Source organism: Protopterus annectens, chromosome 5.part0 (assembly GCF_019279795.1).
Source record: "Protopterus annectens isolate FY-2018-M chromosome 5.part0, PAN1.0, whole genome shotgun sequence".
NCBI lineage: Eukaryota > Metazoa > Chordata > Ceratodontiformes > Protopteridae > Protopterus > Protopterus annectens.
Window position 1 is genome coordinate 214624626 of NC_056735.1, and position 19291 is coordinate 214643916.

At 36.7% G+C, this 19291-nt stretch overlaps 1 protein-coding gene across 1 annotated transcript in view; it reads left to right on the forward strand.

Moving 5' to 3' along the window:
* NOX4 (NADPH oxidase 4) overlaps positions 1–19291 on the forward strand; it is a 1166454-nt gene that overhangs the window by 1047648 nt on the left and 99515 nt on the right. Inside the window, exon 22 of the mRNA XM_044071824.1 lies at positions 5858–5926. Within this exon, the coding sequence (XP_043927759.1) occupies positions 5858–5926 (69 nt within the window). The remainder of the gene's footprint in view (positions 1–5857; positions 5927–19291) is intronic.

Here is a 19291-nt window from a genome sequence, read left to right on the forward strand (position 1 = left end):
GCTATGAATTACATTTATCCCACAGTATCAGAAAACATTCCTGAGAAGAAATGTTCAGCATGTTTGACCACACTATGACTAGCATGGCCTTCATCACTATATTGTACCTTATTAGGCTATGGCAAAAAATATGTTCCAGCATATTTTGCCTATCTCTTGACATTTCAACATCTTAGTATAGAATATGGATGAATTTTAACCTAGATGGAGTCTAATAAATCTTTCTAAACTTCCATTTTAAAGATCTCCATTATGGGGATGTGCCTTTTTTAATCTGTTGCTATGACTTCCTATGTTATTTTGATATTTGTAATTTGTTCTAAGTCTATAGTCAATTTGTTCCATATATTTCTACATGAATTGTTTGTATTCTCAATTAGGGCTTTATATAGTGTAGAGTTTGGGCTTCTCCTTGCCTGCTGTTTAAGATGGTCTTTCATCTGGGGCTTTGTATATTTTTAATTTGCTCATTTATCCTTAGACTGTGTACTCTGACAGTTTTAGCCCTCATGCATTTAAAGTGATAATTTTTGTAACTCAGTTGTTTGTTTCCAGAATTTTATTAATAGCTAGTTTCATTTGTCTAGAGCAATCAAGCCTTGGCTGACCAAGATGACCCAGATTTAATTTGTCTAGTGTATATTTTGTATCCAATGACAATAATTAAGTTAAAAGTTCATGAAGTTCTTGAAATAGTCCCATTTTACTTTTACGTACAGCCTTTCATATTCAGGATTTAGAAGATAAAACAATATTTGTCGATATATTAGTTTTCAACAGAGGTGATGTCTCTTGTTACTTCGGTATACAACATATTATCTCCAAGACTCGATTTTTCCTTTAGCCTGAAATAAGTTCTCAGTGCCATGTCCTGGAGTTTCATAACGTTTTGTCACTGGTGTACTTCAATATTTTGTCTTTATGTTCTAAAACAAAATAGAAAATCAGTTGTAATTGATTTTTGTTGTATGTGACAACATTGTAGAGGATTATGATCTGGTCGCTGATCATGACATGCTTATGTGTTTGAGACATGGATGCCAAGAAATTCACCCCAGGTTGAATCATGGCACCCATTTGAAGAGTAAATAATTAAGGGGTTATGATCAGAGACCCAGTCATAATTGTATGTAGTGAATGGAGCTTTATCTTCCCATGTACTGCTGGTTACAGAAGAAATAAATGAGTGGTTTGTCAGCTTTCAAAGCCATAAAGCACTTAGCAAGCACTGCCAGAAAGACAGTGTAACTTAGTCTCTTATGTTTACCCTCCAGATTTTCACAGAATGTCCAGATTTTTGCATCATATGTTTGTTCTGTTCCTCATTAAAGCTATGGTTTTCTGACAAATCACTGATGATTGAAGTCACTAAATAATAAGATGTCTTTGAGTTTCAGACTTCATATCCTTCAGAAAATGCAGGCAAACACACATCCTGTTACTCTAGCTACTTTCTAAGGTTATGAGAAGAAGGGATACTTTATCAGTATAGATAGCAAGCAGGAAAAAACACTGTTGTTTGCTGGTCAATACTTGCAGGTTTGGCTGCCTAGTGTGAGACCCAACCGTAACAAGTGAAACAGGGGGTGCTTAACATTTATTAAGATCAGGACTCACTCTCTAGTAAGGCTAACTGTTTTGTCTTTTTCTCAGTATTGGAGCATAATCATTGCACACCATGCACTACAAGTAATTATGCATCATAACACAACTTAGTTTTCTTGGTATGTCAGAATTATCACTGCTTCATCTGTCACTTCAAACTGTATCCTTGGATATTTAAAACTGTTTTTCTAATCTTCTGATAGGGTATAAGATATCATAATTTGGACAGTTTTCATTTAAATTACTTTCAGACACTGTTTTAAATCTTGGTCTGGAGTTATAAGGTGCAGCTTTAAGTCATCAGCAGAAAGTGAGAATAAATATTGCATCAACGTATCGTCTTTCATTGAAGTCTTGTATTTTTGTTGCTAAGTTTTTAATAAGTCTTTCTAATGTTAAAGGAAAACTCAACTATAGAATTCAACAATGTTTTTTTTTCATTGTATCTTTGTTTCCTGAGCTATTTTAATGCCTAAAATCGCTCCAAGTGCTTCTTTTACAATTTTAATGTGCTTCCCACAAAATGGTGGATGATGTGGCCTGCCTTGGTAATGTGATCATGTTTTCTTGCTTTCAGTCCTTCTTCCCAGAATACATTTCAAGTCTTCTTTATATGAGTCATGCTAGACATAAGGAAGTGGTGTTGTTTTCTCATGCCTTTAAGACAGAATGGCAGGACTGTGAAGCCACTGTCATATAACACACACCTTCTGTAAAAGAGCAGTTTCTATATTTCCTTGATTGAACCTCATTATGTCTTTGTCAGAGCTTGTTCTGTGCTATAAAAAGGTGTTAGCTAATTCCATCAAAACAATGTAGGTGAATAGAACACTTTTGTAAAGGGATTCTTTTGTACTACTAAAAAAATTGACAGACCTCCCCGTATAGTCTTATGAGGTGTGAAAACTCTCACTACAGTAAATGATCCTTGCTGTATCATGTACAGGTGATAAGTAGTACCCAAAAGGACTGTAAAGTAAGTCTGTCTGTTATTTCCCAATGCCTTCAGTGGGAAGATTTTTCTCTCTCTCTCTCTCATGAATGATGCAGAATTAAAATGTACTTTCCTAGTTCCTTAATTATTTCTGTCATGTTCACCCCCCCCTTTTTTTCTATTTTGTATTTATTTATACTTTGGTACCTAGGAAAGTGAACTTATTCCAGGACCCTTTTCAGCCATGACTCGGGCTACATTTGCAAAGATAACAACAAGTAATAAATGCACTTAGCAATACAATGAAAAAAATATACTGACATAAAGACATTAACAAAGACTGCATGTGCAACACAGCCAATGTGTTACAGTGAGTAAGTGAAACATTAAACAAATGTACTGGAATGTATACATTAGTAATGCTTAACTTTATTGTAACTGTCATATATGTTAACTTTATTATAAATAATGAATTGCATGCACCCATAATGTACAAGTCACAGCGCTGTAAAGTGTTAATGTTACTGTAAATTACTAGGAATCAGCAAGTGAATGTTTTATGGCTTCACAAAGAAAAGTGTGGGGGGATAATTATATTTGCATCACTTTTGTTGCACAAAGATCGTATGAAAAAATACTAAACCTACAAATTTTGGAATGGAACAACCATTGCAGTTGAGCGCATTAACTAGTATGGTAAAAAATATTTGGGACATGTAGAAAGTAGGAGAAAAGGAGGTTGATTAGGGTGATGAAAATTAAATAATACAAACATGCATGCACATACCCTGTCTGTGTGTATATATTTGTGTGCATCTGTATACGTGTCTGTTATGTACGTACACATTCATACACAACCATATGTCAGTGCATGTGTGACTACTTGCAAAAACATCCATTGCATATTCCTCTCTAGATGTATTCACACTGTGCTGCATCCCAAATATAGTATATATGCTGCATACATTTTTCATGCACGCACAAATATATATTTGTGTGTGTTTAATTGTATGCACATTTATAGTTAAATAAAATTTCCATTTTGATTTGTATTTATTTGAAGTACACAAAGGTGTATAATCTATTTCTATGTTATACTCACACTCATGTGTTACGTGTACATACATGCAAGATGTGTGCTACATATATATTTCACACACACACACACACACACACACACACACACACACAAACACATTCTTTTCTCTCATATGCACATATTATATATATGTGTGTGTATAAATATATGTATGTATGTGTATATATATATATATATATATATATATACACAAATGTGTTTATGTACACAGACACACACACACATTCAGACATGTGCCTTTAAACCTAGTTAAGTGCTTCTGATTTCCTTTTCTTTATGTTTTTAATCAAAGGGCACATGGTAAACATATGTTAAAGTAAATTCAACTGTATATTATGATTGCCATCAGTGGTCACATTTTCTTTGTGGACTAGAAAATACTCAAGTACTCTACCACTATAAGGACTGACTCAAAGTGAGTGGGAATCTCTTACCATGGATCCCTGTGTACCAGATATTCAGCCCCTCTCTGGAGTAGTATCAGTACTCTTAGTTGATAGGGTTGTCACCTGTCTCACTTTCTGCAGTTTTGTCTTGTGTGTGTGTGTGTGTGGGGGGGCTTGAATGATAAATGTGTTGATACTTTAGAAGAAAAAATATTTTATTTATTTATTTTATTTATTTATTTATTGCATTTGTTTATCGGGAAAGTCCACTGAGCCTAAATGAGCCCATTTTCAGTGGAGGCCTGGGGAGAAAAGCTCCACATTAATTACATACAAAGACATATAAACACAACAAAAACAGAATATGTTTAGAGGTAGTAGTACAATCAAAGTGCAAGAACAACAGGGATATTGTTTGTAATATGGTATAGGTATGGAGGTAAAAACAGGATACATTCAAATCATACCTGAATATAATAGTAAATACAGGATTTTATATGTATATATATATATATATATATATATATGTATATATATTTGTGTGTGTGTGTGTGTGTGTTTTTTTTTTTTTAGCAGAGGAGAGTTATCTTCAGCTAGGCTACAGGAGGGAAAAGTTCAGCCAGAGTGGTAGTGGAAGGCATAAGTATAGTACAGAAGAGGGGAGGAGAAAGTAATTGAATGATGGAATTAAATGTCACAGAAATCTTTGATACTACATTTAAGTTATCTTAGCATGTTAACTATTATAAATAACCAACATTTAAAACTTTGCATTTCAGTACTGTAATGCTGCTTATGTAAATTTGAAACTCTTTGGTAATCCATCTGATAAGGGATTTCCATGCTTATGCCTCAGATAACACCTCCATTATTTCATCACAAGCGATTGGAGCATTACATATTCTTGTTGCAAAAATGTTACCTGTTTTAAAATTATTATTCCTCCCTTTTTCTATATCTGAAGTGTTAATAAAACTTTACAGATGTTTCCAAATGACCTTAGAGATGTGGACTGAGATCTGATTGTTATAATTACTTCTGCTTGCTGTCTCTCGGCCTAGCTGTTACTGCTGAAGTTGTTCTTAAAGCCCCCTCATGGAAGATTTGTTTTATTTACCAATAAGCAAAATCATTTTTATCTGAATTATCACTTATTTTCATTCATGTGCATGTTTATTTAATTAAAGGCTCACTTTTGATACACCAGGAACATTAATCTATGGGGATGGTCACACTAACATCATTACTGTCTAAAATGTCTCACTTCCGGAATCCCTAATTTTTCCCAGTGATATTTAACAAAAACTAAAAGAAATACATCAGGTGGAGGGTAAGCAGAAAGTGGGGCTAAACTACCCTAACACAATATTGTAAAGATGGATTTATGCTGAACAGAATTAGAACTAAACAACTGCTAATTAAAAGTAAAGAATAAAAAAATAAATTGCAGCTTATAAGGAGGAGATGTCTGCAAGCATCTTGACTGATTTTATTGTAAGGATTTCTTAACAGTGTATATACCATTTCTAAGATTTAAATACCATTTATCTGTTATATACTTTTCTCATTAGCACTATATATACTTTTCTCATTAGCACTGGCATTAGTTAATGCAGATGAGCACATACGTATGTATGAACAGAATTATCATGTTTTCCCTTTTCATACAGTACAGTTAATAGTCTTCCATTTGCCTTCCAAGTACTTTATAATTTATATGAGTATGGATGGGGTTCTATAGCATATAGGCAAGTATATTTTATGAGAATAGTAATATATATCATTTTATCTATTTATTTATTTATTCATTCATTTATACCACTGTCTTTGCAGCTCTGGGAAGAAAATTGTCCAGACTACTTAAACATCCACCTCTACCTTAGTCAAGCTAGTGACATACAGGTATGTAATAAAAAGGTAGAGTTTTCAAATTGCTTGTCTATAAGAGTTTAAGTAAGAAATATTAGGAAGTATTAGGGCATGACAATTATGCCAGAAAATAGTAAATGTAATTGGTGATGTTCTTACCTGGATAAAGAAAAAAAGGTAATGGTTGTGTATAACATCTAAATAAAGATCTAATAAGTTTCCTAGAATGATGTCTACAGTCTTTGATTTGATGCCCTTGAATAATCTGGAGACACTAGGGCATATTCAGTAAAGCCTACATGGTTGGCTAAAACCATGTGCATGTCACTGCGCAATGTGAACACTATAGCTCATGATTTTGTATTCAGTAACCGGCTCTACATGGTGAGTAGAACCACACATACCCAGTGAACATTGTGGCATGCGAATTACAGCATAAACAGCTGAATTGTATGCTGATCAACCAATCCAAGATAGAGGAGCTATTCAACAAGTTATAAGGCAACCATGTGGACTCAGTGCAGGTTTACCCTGTGAATTCTAAAACCTATTGGAATACAGTAATGGAAACTAGTCTACGCAGAAAGAATGTTAGGGAGTGGTTGCTCTTATTCCCATGTATGAGGAGCAGGCCCAAGTCTATGCTGCTGCTGCTGCTAATAGACTATGGCCAAGCAGGAGAAGGGTGTTTAGACCCCATTTAACTTTTCATGATGTGCATAAGGTGGAAAGTGCAGAGTGACTACGGGGTGGAAAGAGACACGCTACAGGAACTCTGCATTCTCTGTCATCCTAAACTGAGTGCAAGGGCAAGCCAAGGGGAGCCACTACTGGTAGAGAACTAAGGTATGTGTAGCAATTAGAATATTAGCTACAGTAACTGTCCAGTGACCAACAGGGGACATCCTGGCAATGTCACAGGCAACCGCATCAATTATCATGCATCAGTTCCTGAATGGTATGCTACTACAACATTCCTGTGACTACAAATATTTTTTCTATACACCTAAGGACAGAGCCACAACTATGCAGGAGTACTACCCGGATAACACATTACCCTGAAGTCCTGGGTTCCATAGATTTAACACACAAAAATCAAAGCACCACATGGGGAGCAGAGAGGTGTGTACATATATAGAAAAAGCTTCCCCTCCATTGACTGCCAGGTGTGGTGGCAACCCATGCATTTCCCATGGCTCATATATCTAGCACAACTGTCAACTGTATGAGATGTTTTTAGGGGGATATCCCACAGGGTTATTTACTGGGGATGCAGGTTATGCACTGGAACCATGCCTGATGATGCCCATCAGAAATGCACTCACACCAACTGAAAAATGCTATAATGAAGCACACTCTCAAACAAGAAATATCATGGAGTGTGTGTTTGGGCTGCTGAAATTGTGGTTCCGGTGCTTAGATACATCTGGGGGAGCCCTGCAGTACAATCCCCATATATATGCTGAAATATTCACCGTCTGTGCCATGCTTCACAACATTATTCTGAAAAAACTGCTTCAGCAGGAACACCAAGGAGAAGGGCCACACATTCCCCTGCCATTGGCAAGGTCACCATAATCATATGCAGGTGAGGAGACAGGGGGGAATCAGCAGCTGCTGTGGGTGTAGGCAGACATAGGCATGCACAATATGCCCTTGCACTGGCCAAATAGCCATGTTAGCACATATGCACACCACCTAAGGGGCTAAAACATTCATCCTATGCCCATACATACAGTAACACTGATGCCAGGCAATGCTTACAACCTTTACTTACCCATGTAATGACTGTCTACTGCTAGCATCAGAGTTAGTCCAGAACATAACCTTCTGCAACTGCCATATTTTCAAGGTAAGTGCTGAACCAGGAATACAGATTATTGGATAGCATAATGGTAAAAGTGTTTACCTCACAGGGAAGAGGCACAGGGTTTGATTCTCACCAAGGAAATTGGCTAGGCTGAAAATGGCCCACAAATCAGCTAGCCTATTACTTACCTATGAACCTACAGACACAAATGTCTAAGAACACAAATGAAAGGTCCTTTCCTTCCATACTGTTACTTGCTAATGTAAGTAAGTGTAAGGTGGGTGATCTTTACAGCAACGACATCAAGGTGTGACAGCAGTGACTTATGTAAATACACATGTCCTCTATAAATTAATAGGCCTCATGCATCAAATATTCATACATTCATACCTCTCAAAAGTACAGGTTTTCACAGAATGTCCACAATTTGGCCTCATACCATTGTACTACTATACCATTAAAGAGTAAAGTTAGAAATAATGACACACATTTCAGTTTCAGACTTCATATCCCTCAGGAAAATTATACAAATAGTAATGCAAAACATGTTATTCCATCATCTAAGTTTGTAAGACTAAAATATTTAAAACGTCTCCCTAGTGTTGGGTCTTTGTCCCACTTTTCTTTATGGCTTGATCCAGGTTTGTTGGTCTGAGAGTTTAGGAGGGATATACACATTACAGAAACCTGTAAGAAAGCAGTACAATTTGCAAAACAGCATCACAGACATAGATGTACTAAGCACTATATCAGCTATGCACCCTGAGCATCAGACAAAATACTTGTGTATCTCTAACTCCAAAAGATAGAAAACAATGATATGATGCAGTTATCACTTAAACAGGGTGTTGTGTGTGTGTGTGTGGGGGGGTGGAAGGAGGCCTAGGCTGACACAAGAGGTAGAGAGTGAGTGTGAGTAAGAAAAAAATATAGATATTTGCAAACAGTATCAATTGGCCACTGAGACAGAATGAGCTGTAAGTCACATGACTGACCCATTTAACTGTTATGTGTGTGTGTTTCTGTACTGAAATTAAAATGTTTGGCTTACCATGGGCAGATGATGGCTTTACACTTGCTATGGAGGATTGTCCTAGAAAATGTTAAGCAAAATGTAAGGACACCATCATTACAGTAACAGTAACACAGGAGGAACAATTTATTGCCTTTATATGTTCATTAACAATACTTTTAACTGAAAATTGGCTGGCACATTCACCCCAACCCCATGTGTAATGAACCAGAATTTGTTGTTAAATGTAGTAATCTATAAATAGGTCTCCGCCCCAAAAATTATTAAACTAACTTAATTATTGCTTTCAGTATTTTACTATGCAATAAATCGTTAAAAATTGGCATATGTAAGCTTACCTGAAAGTTCCCCCTGGGACATACTTTTCCTCCCTGAAACAGCAACACCAACATCAATCACATGCTGTTGAGCTCTTTCCACTGAGCTCTCTGGATCCCTGACAGTGGACAGGAACTCTTCATTTGGTGTCCATGTTGGCTGTGTAGCAAGCCCCTCCCAAATATACAGCTGTCCACAGGCCACTGCAGCTGCTGTCCTCCAGGCTGATGAAATCATATCAGTGGACCTGTGATGCACTTGATCATCTATCCTATTGCACCCCCCAATGACACTGACGTTGTTTACTATCTGGTTCCAAATCTGCATTCATCCAGACATAGTTCCACATCCTCTCTGAAACAGAAAGGCACCATGTCATCGAAATGCTTGGACAGTGACATCATTCTCAAAGACACTGAAGGAGGGTTTGCGAGCAGTGGGGTGCTTGGGTGCCATAGTCCTAGGTGAAGGATACTACACATAAATATCACATAAATAAAAGTACTGCTTAGATGCAACACATATTAGATTTCAATATTCCCCACTGGAGAAACATAAAATATCAGTTATTAAAATATATAAAAGGTTATGTGGTTGTAATACATAACAATCACACACAAAGCAAGGTTTGATCCAAAACAAGGACTAACAAGAGCAAACCTCTGTAAAAAAAATGTTAGCATTGGGGCAACACACAAATGGAACTTGGCCCCTACCCACAAAACAACAGGTCAGTGACAGTTAATACCAAACAAGGAATAGCACATCAGTCAATTGTTATAAGTATTTGCAAACAAGCTCTCACACATTGTAAGCATATTTACCACAGGAAAAGTCATTTTATGCAGTTGTCAGCTCTACCTGAGCCCAGCACTATCCTAGAAGGCTAACACCCCAGTGTCATTGACAATATAGGACACTGACATTTAAATTAAATAAAATAGAAGAGTGTAAGAGAAACAGTTGCAATGGTAACAGAGCAAATTTTGGCGGTGCAGGTTGGCGTTCCTGAAACCGAAACGGAGTTTCAGACCCGAATCAAGTTGGCTAAGTACCCTGGTTGGGGAATTTTTTTTTTTTTCTTGCCTCAGTATTTTACCGATGTCAAAAAAAGTAAAAAACGTCTTCTTGTGTGTCAGATACCACATAGGGATTACCATAACTTGCCCCGGTTCTTCTCCTGCTGCGGTTGAGCAGTGGAGCGTAACAGAAGTTTCCTTAGGTCCCAGGGAGAGTTTACAGCATGTTAGGATGTGTCAGTTCTCAGAGGTAGGCCAGGCTGAAAGGGCAGAGGGGGTAACTTCCTCTCCTCCTCCTTGCCTAAGGTTAGGCCTTCTACTGTTTTACCAAGGCTTCTTTCAGGGCCAGGAGCAGGCTTAAGTAGGGCAGTCTCCTAGTACTTCCAGGCCCCTGTGCCCAAGAGAGATATGCTAAAATGGCTGAAAGATTTATTTACTATGATTAGGGTTCTATGCCCCCCTACTGAAAAAACCTAGGGGTGATCCTGAATTTTGGAATGAATTTTGAGCAGGATTCTGAGTCTCTGTCTTGGCTGAAAAAGGTTTACAGGAGTTTTCATTATTCATTCTTGATGATGATGACACCACTCCTACTGCTTCCCTCCTGTTTTTTTTCATTCTCAGAAAGGTCAGGGATTCTTGATTCAAAGGAAGGACTTTTTTTTTTGTTTCTACCCCACCATAGCCCTTTAGCTATACCTCCTGTTCTCTCTGTGTGGGATGATGTTTTGCAGAGGCTCTCTTTAACCCTGATTCTTGGACAGATACTGGCCTGAGGAGGCTCATAAAGTATTTTAAAAAAAGCTAGGGCAGATCCAGAGAGACTTACTCAGGGACCTAAAGGGGTTAGCTTCTGTTGTTAAATAAAGAGGCAAGGGCTAGGACAGATGTGGGGAAGAAAGTTTTTACTTTTCAACTTTAGCCATGAGGGCTTTGAATTGTCAATTCCACATGCTGAGATATCAGATCTATCTTCTTTTCTAAAAGTCTAAGGTAGATGCTCTGGCAGAAGGTATTGAATGTAAGGAGGAAGATCTAGTGATCTAGTGCATGTGGTGGAACAGGGGGGCTTACAATGTGGTTTTTGATGCTACACAGGCCTCTCTTCAGGGTGGCTGCCACTGGTACTGTCCTACCCATGATGGGTGGATATCATTCACCACGGTTACAGATTTTATTCCATACCTTGCCACCTTTCAAGGGCATTGCCAGACATTCCTCTCCAGCACAGAGACAGAAGCTTACAGACAAATTTCTCTATTACTCCAGATGGAGACCTGGTTGTCTGTCCTCTCAACACCTTTCTGGACATTCCCAAGTTCAAGATGCTGACATGCAACAGCTTTTACCTCTGCTGGGCAAAGATCACTGGATGGTAACTTTTGGATCTCAGGAGGCTTACCTTCATGTTCCTATCACTCTAGGAATTTTGTCAGGTGGCAAATTGTCACCTAAACAAGGACCTTCTGACCCCGCCAGAGGAGCGATTCAATTCTAACAACAACGGGAACCGCTGGGGAGGGGGGGCTCAAATTCAATGGAAAGTGGATACAGGACAAGTGGCCTGCCACACTACAACATCTACATATCAACTTGAAGGAGATGTTAGCAGCAGTCCAGTTACTTAATAGCTTTCAAGTTACTTCTTCCAGGGCAGGTGTTGATTCTAACAGACAGCAGACAAGCAATGATTTTGTGGGACACTGCCCTCAGTTTACAACTAAATCTTCAGGCAAAGGTTGCAGACAAAGACAAATCCATGTTGTCCCAATTGGATCTGGATCTATTCATGTATGCGGCAATTTCAGCAATTAACAGTCAGACATAGATCTGCTTCTCCTTCTCTCCTAAACCACACCAGCTGCCAAAGTTTTGCACAAAGCCTGCCAAAAAGTGATAATGTGGCAGCTCAGTTGTTCTTCAGGGGAACAAAAATTGTATATATATCTTATTTCCCTCTCTTTCTTCTTCTAAAGGTATTGCTAAAAGGTCAGACACAATCCAAGAAGAATGATCCTGATATAGCAGGATTGGCCTCGACAGCATTGTACCATTACTGAGAAGTCTGGTAAGGAAAAACCACCTTGGCCTGCCTTGATTTCCACACCTGTTGTCCCAAAGGTGTCAAGCTTCACCTCTTCATCTCACAGCATGGCATATCCTGTTTCAGCTCATAACAGGGCTCAACTTCCTTTTGAGCCTAATTTGAGTGCTTCTTCAATATCTTACTGAGTTATTGGACAAAGGTTTGTCCTTCTCTTCCATTAAGATTCATGGATATTCTGGAGGCTACTTGGAGGAGTTCAGTACATACTTCTCTAGCACTACCACCTTCCTCTCTACTCTAAATCTACCCTCCTTCCCCTCTGTGTTTGGGGGTGGTAGTGTGGATAGGGTTGGTTCTTTATTATATATTTGTAAATATTTATGGTAGGTACAAAACTGTACTTTGTGATGAAGATTAAAACAAAGTAGTGGTGAATAGAATATCCTTGGATAATAATAACCAACAGGAACCACAGGAATAAATCCAAACAGTTGTGATGAAGATTAATAAGGCTATGTATCTGAGAAAGTAAAATGCCCTGACAAATGTCAAATGTGCCTATGCCATCAGTATGCTTCTAAGAAGTACATATATATAAAAGCTGCATTTGCTAATTCAAATATATATATATTAGTATATTATATTATATAATAATTTAACAATTCAATCATACCTTATCAAGATCAGTAATCATGTGTGCAGGTAAATTCAAAGTAATAACTATCTTCTTCTTTGTTAGCCATATCCACTACTCTTCTCACCTTCAGGTTCCCTAGCCACACAGTTACCTTTTTATAGTGTAGATTCATGCCTGTGAGTATGGTGAAGATGCAGATGAGGTGTGAACTTGTTAGACTAGCTGAATTCCAAAATCTTGGCTCTGTATAGTAGATGTAAACATAGTCCAGGCACTTCCTCAATGTTAGTTGCTAATGAATTGCTACTATGAATAATTACTGGTGGGCAGAAGGAAAACACAACAGCAATTCAGACTCCCTTACCTGCAGTAGGCGTGTCACCCGGGTTACACTTACAAAGTGCAGAAGTAATTGTATCAGGGTTTTAAGTGTAAGTAAGCAGCACACATTTCTCAATTTCTGTTCATTAATATCCAAACTCCCTTGCCATTGTTAACAACTGTATATTATTATCATTTAATATTCTCCTACATTTTAAGGCCAATGACACAAAATTCCTTGCAGACTGCATGTCTCAGATTACTGCTCAGATAAAAGAAGAATGAACACCACTTAAAGGGAAGACAGAGCTACATTGCTGCAAACAATAATCATAAATGGCTGTGTGAGCAGCCATTACACCAAATATGTAATTAACATGTACTAGCAATTAAGAGTGTACACGTGTCATATGCCTTCTTAATAATGTGGATGAAATGGGACTTGCTCTTATGCACAATGATTTGCATTCTTGCTGCAAAGCTGTTTCTGTGGCAAAGAGGGATGAGATACCCTTACTGTGTTTTGTAGGTTCATTGGTGTGACAGTTCAAGTCCAGACTTGTATAAAAATCACCATCCCTGTGTATTGTCTTGTTTGTCTGCATCCACTTCCTCACCTACCCTACTTACCAGACCCAGAAGTACCTATATCCCTTACCCATAATTCCTCTCTCACTGAAGTAAAAATAAAAAAATGGGCACCTGTTCTATAAAAAAATGTCCCATACATAGCTTTCCACTTCACACAGCTGTCTTCTCAACACACTTGATTCAGTCCAGTTGGCTATACAACATGATTGTGTTGTCAACCCTCTTTGTTGATGTAGCATTCCAAATGCAGCTAATGTTCTATACATATTTTCCTTTAACACTGTTGAAGTTGTGGATAGCTATGGTTCTTTTCTACTTGCCTACTGCACATTCCTCTATTGCTTTCCCTTTGTTCTTCCCCTCTACATGCCTCCCATTTCACCACTTCCTATCTACCCAATTTAACACCTTTAATCTGGTTAAATAATAGAATGACATACCACTCACATAAGTGAAAACAACCCAATGAGCCCTTTTGTTTTTGTCCTCCGTGTTTGTACAAAGTTTGACATCACCCACCAATGCTGAGCAATGATGAACAGCTTTTCAATGGTGTGATTACCTCTGAGCAATGCTGCTTAAACACACAGTTACACTAGCTTTAAGAATTATTTCATTGCATTATAAATACATGTCTAAAAGTATTGGATACAGCTGGATTCTAACCCTATGTTGTCTGGGCTCAAAAGAAATTTCTCAGTGCATTTACACTTGCTGCTACAGAATCAGCTAAGCAGCAGGTGTGTTTCTTACAGTCAGTAATATCCAAAGTTCTTGTACCGAGGTAAACAAACCAACAGATCTCTCATAATTTTCTCAGTGAAGCACAGGTTCGCTTTTGCTTGTGGCTTAATTGCAAGATATAAATGTGTGTCTTGCATATGCAAACACTCTGCCATTGATCTCACAAACCAGCTGCTCAGCTGTGTGCTATGGAAAGTGTACTTTACCATGTGTTACTTATGTTTACTGTGTAATTAGTCTTCCTCCTAGTAGTCCACATAAAATACAACCAAAGGCAAGACACTTTTAATGACTAAACACATATTTACACTGCACAATAAATCCCAACGATTATGACCAAGGAACAACCATGAACCAACAGTTTTTCCAGTTTCAAATATGATAGAAACAAACCCCGTTTTGTATAAAATCCAGCAATTTATTACAGGTACCAGGTAAGCACTTTCACTACAGCTGCATCAGACCGTTAAGTTTCAAAAGTCATTGCATCACCTTATATATTGATTACATGTCATACTCAATTATCTAATTGATGTCTTAAAGCTAACTATTACTTATGCATTTCAGACTGAATGATCAACATTCTCAACAAAGTAGATATAATGTGGTAAATAATTTAATTTACTGGTAGCAATACTCTAAAACTACTAACTATAAAACATTCTATCAAAATATTAAAATACTATCGCTACAAATATTTAAAGCGTACTTAAGCAAAAAATCTTAACTCTTACTAATACATAATAAAATAGAATAGGTACACATCTAAAGGCTTTAATAAAATACTATTCTATTCATAATATCAAATGACTTAGAAGGTCACCTACATCAAAAATTACACATCTACTAACATTAATATTGTTTATACACTCATAGAAATAATATAAAAAATAAAAAATAAAAAACTAAGCTAATATTTTATTAGCAACATACTACATATAGTTTAACAATAATCCTAATATATGAAAATTTTTACTTAAAATATTATCTCATGATTTAGAATAACTTCATTTTTACCTCTATTTGGCAATTAAATGCCTTGATCTAAGGACAGGTCTCAGTGAAGCTCTTTCATTGAGACCTCTACACTTATCTGCTCTCATTTTTAAAATGCAATTGATCTCCCTTTTTTCAGTGACATTTTTTATGTCACCTTCCCTTGCCATAAGGGTAATAGTATCAATAACCATAAAACGAAAAATATGTTCTTCTCCACGTGTTTTGATGTGTTTAGCCAGTGCATTATTACTATGACCTATTCTAATGGCATACAGATGCTCTCTAATTCTAGTCCGGAAGGCCCTATTTGTCTTCCCGACATAGAATGAGAGACATTCATGGCATACTGCCAAATATACCACATGGGTGCTACTGCAGTCTGCATTTACATGAAATTTAAAAACCTGACCTGTATCTGGATGTATAAACTCACTACTTGATTCTATGTGTACATAAAAATTACATTTCCCACAAGGGATGGTTCCTATATGGTTCACATGACTCTTACTTGCTCCCTGATAACATAATAACCTTTTGAGATTAAATTTATTTTTGTACTGAAATCTTGGTTCATCCCCTACTATATCTCTCAATTGTGGATCAATAGTGAGGATACGCCAATGGTTGTTTATTAAATCTCTAATATCTCTATTCTCACACGTATAATACAAGGGAATCTTAATAGAAGACACTTCATTTTTATACTGCACGGATTCAAAATTCCGTGCAGAATAATAAGGTGCACCTACATTTTCTCTTAATGGATGTACTTCTTGTATTCTTATATCTACTTCTGATTTTTTATATCCACGTTTAAATAATCTACTCTTAAATTCTTCTATTTCCTGTTGGTATCCTTCATCTGTAGTGTTGAGTCATGATATTCTAATGCCTTGGCCATTTATAATATTATTAAATATATATGGCGGGTGCATACTTTGTCGATGGAGGAGAGTATTCCTATAACATTTCTTCCTGAAAACTCCAGTATTAACATGGGTGTTCATGATTCTCTCCACAAACACATCCAAAAACTCAATTCTCATATCTGAATAGTTGGAGGTAAATTTAAGAAACGTGGTCATATTATTCATATATTCAACACATCTCTCTAATTCTAATATGTCACCTTCCCATAAGAAAAAAACATCATTGACAAAACGCCGATAAAAAGGAATATTCTTCTGGTACCATACATTAAGAAATAGGCTATCTTCTTCCCACAAAGCCAAAAACATGTTGGCATAGCTATTGGCACAGGATGTGCCCATAGCTACGCCTTCACGTTGGATGTATATTTCATCTTCATATATAAAGGCATTGTTCTCCAATATAATTTTTAGGAACATACATAACAGATCAATTTTTTGTTCAGTATATTCACTATATTTCATCAAATATTTTTTAATATAGCTGATGCCTAAAGCATTAGGAATAATAGTAAATAAGGACTGCACATCTAGGGTTACAAATACCATATTAGGCTTCATTTCTATCCTCTCAAAAAATCCATATAAATCCAATAAAAATTGTTTAGTATCTGTAAGTATAATTCTATTTTTGTCTATAATTGGTCTTAAATGTCTTTCAACATATAAAGAAAAAGGCTCCGTACACCACCCCCTACCAGAGACTATTGGTCTCATGGGTGGATTTACGCCGTCCTATCCTGTGTATGGCTGGAATCATGGGATACTCTACTTTAAGAAAATTTGCTAATTCAGTACTGATATTGTGACTATTTATTAACTCTTCTATTTTATTGTAGATATTTAACTTTATATTCTCTTGTTGTATTCTATCAATAAAAGTATAAACTGCTTCATTACTTAACATGTTTTTCATGGTATCATATCTTATCCTATCCATAACCACCAGGGGTCCACCTTTATCTGCTGGTCTAAATACTATTGTATCTTCCTGTTTTAGCCACTGTAGTGATTTCCTTTCATTAATATTAAATTACTCTTATTATTCCTTTTATGAATGGAATTCTTATGTGAATCTATATGTAGTTTGTACACATCCTCTTCCACTAGATTATAAAATGCCTCTACTAAAGGATGGTTATGTGGTACATATTCACTAGGTCTTTTAAATATTTGTTTATAGTTATTTTCACTTTCTCCAAACTGATATCTCAACATCACATTTCTAGCAAATACTTTAATATCAGTTAATACATCTGTAAGTTGGCTAAAAGTAGTGGGGATAAAACTTAATCCCTTATTCAGTACACTCATCTCATCAAAGTCTAGTTTTCTGTTAGAAATATTCCATACTAGGCAGTCTTCGTTTGACTCCACATTTTCTTGAGTGTCTGACTGGATTCCCTCTCCTTGGAGAGTTTGCGTTTCTGTCGTCCCTGACTCATGGAACAATCTTTCCTGACCCCCTTCTCCATAGCTATAGGAAGGGGGAATTGTTGAAAAACCATGGCATTATTATGTTCATTGGGACCTTGTTGTATTGCTCCTATAATATTATTTCTGGGGCGCACCACTGGTTGATGTAAAACATTTTCTGGCGTATTTGTGACAGGTTCCATTGCGGTATTCACATTAGATGTGCTTTTTTCTTTTTCTTTTGATAGTCTATTTATATTGGATACATTAATTCTAGCAGAATTGTCTCTAACATCATTAATTTCCATGTCCTTTCTGCTATTATTAATGTTGTTACTATCATTAGTTGTTCCACTGTTAGGTGGAGTGTTGATATTAACTGCACTTCTTGTGGTCACTGACATTCGCCTATGTGCCTGAATAGGTCTCGGCCATGTGAAGACATGACCTAGGTGAAAATCTTGTGTGTCTCTATCTATTTTATTCCGCTTTTGCTGTAATAAGCGCCTCTCAAAGGCCAAAGTTCCATCTAACACATTGGACAAGGCATTATCAATTTATGTGTTAGGATAACGGATATATAATGTTTCTTGTTGTTCTATTATGGAGTTAATCAGTTCTTCTTCTATAGGTTTAAAAAATTCAATCAATAACTGTATATAATTCATGCTCACCTCTATGTTTAATTTCTGCCACTTCGTAAGCAGTTCTGGATATTGCTCACCGTAAGTGGGCATTTTCAATACCCTCAAACCTCTAGGTATAATGCCTCTTTTGAGGCATACTTCAAAATGTTGTCGTTGGGTTGACAAGCATTTTAACTTGAGGAAATCTATTTCTAATTTATCCACTGCTACTCACATTTGTTCCAGCATCTCCATTGCAACCGCAGTACTTGCTTCTCCATTTCCAGCCTCATACAACAGTAATGTGTTAACCTCTCTCCTCATACACATTACAAACTTAGTTTTCATGTTTTCATCAATTTTGTGTAAGGTATTCTGTCTCTTCCCTGATGTATCAAGGGTGAACCCTTGTCCATTTGGATCACTAAGGGCATAACAAGATTCAGCAAGTTCTTTCGATCTCATAGACCTGACTGGTCTATAATCCAGTTCTATATTTTCTATGCTTTCCGCCATGTCTCTGTGTATGAAATCCAGCAATTTATTACAGGTACCATACAAAACGAAGTTTGTTTCTATCATATTTGAAACTGGAAAAACTGTTGGTTCGTAGTTGTTCCTTGATCATAATCGTTGGGATTTATTGTACATTAACTTTGCTTGGCCAAGAAACATTTGTTCCGTTGAGTGTGGTTATATTAGTTGGTATTATCTGCATTTTAACACTCATATTCCACGGATACATGACGGAAAGCGTAGAAAATATAGAATTGGATTATAGACCAGTCGGGTCTATGAGTGATCTGAATGGACAAGGGTTCACCCTTGATACATCAGGGAAGAGACAGAATACCTTACACAAAATTGATGAAAACAAAACTTTTGTACATACTTGAGGTGGAAAAGAA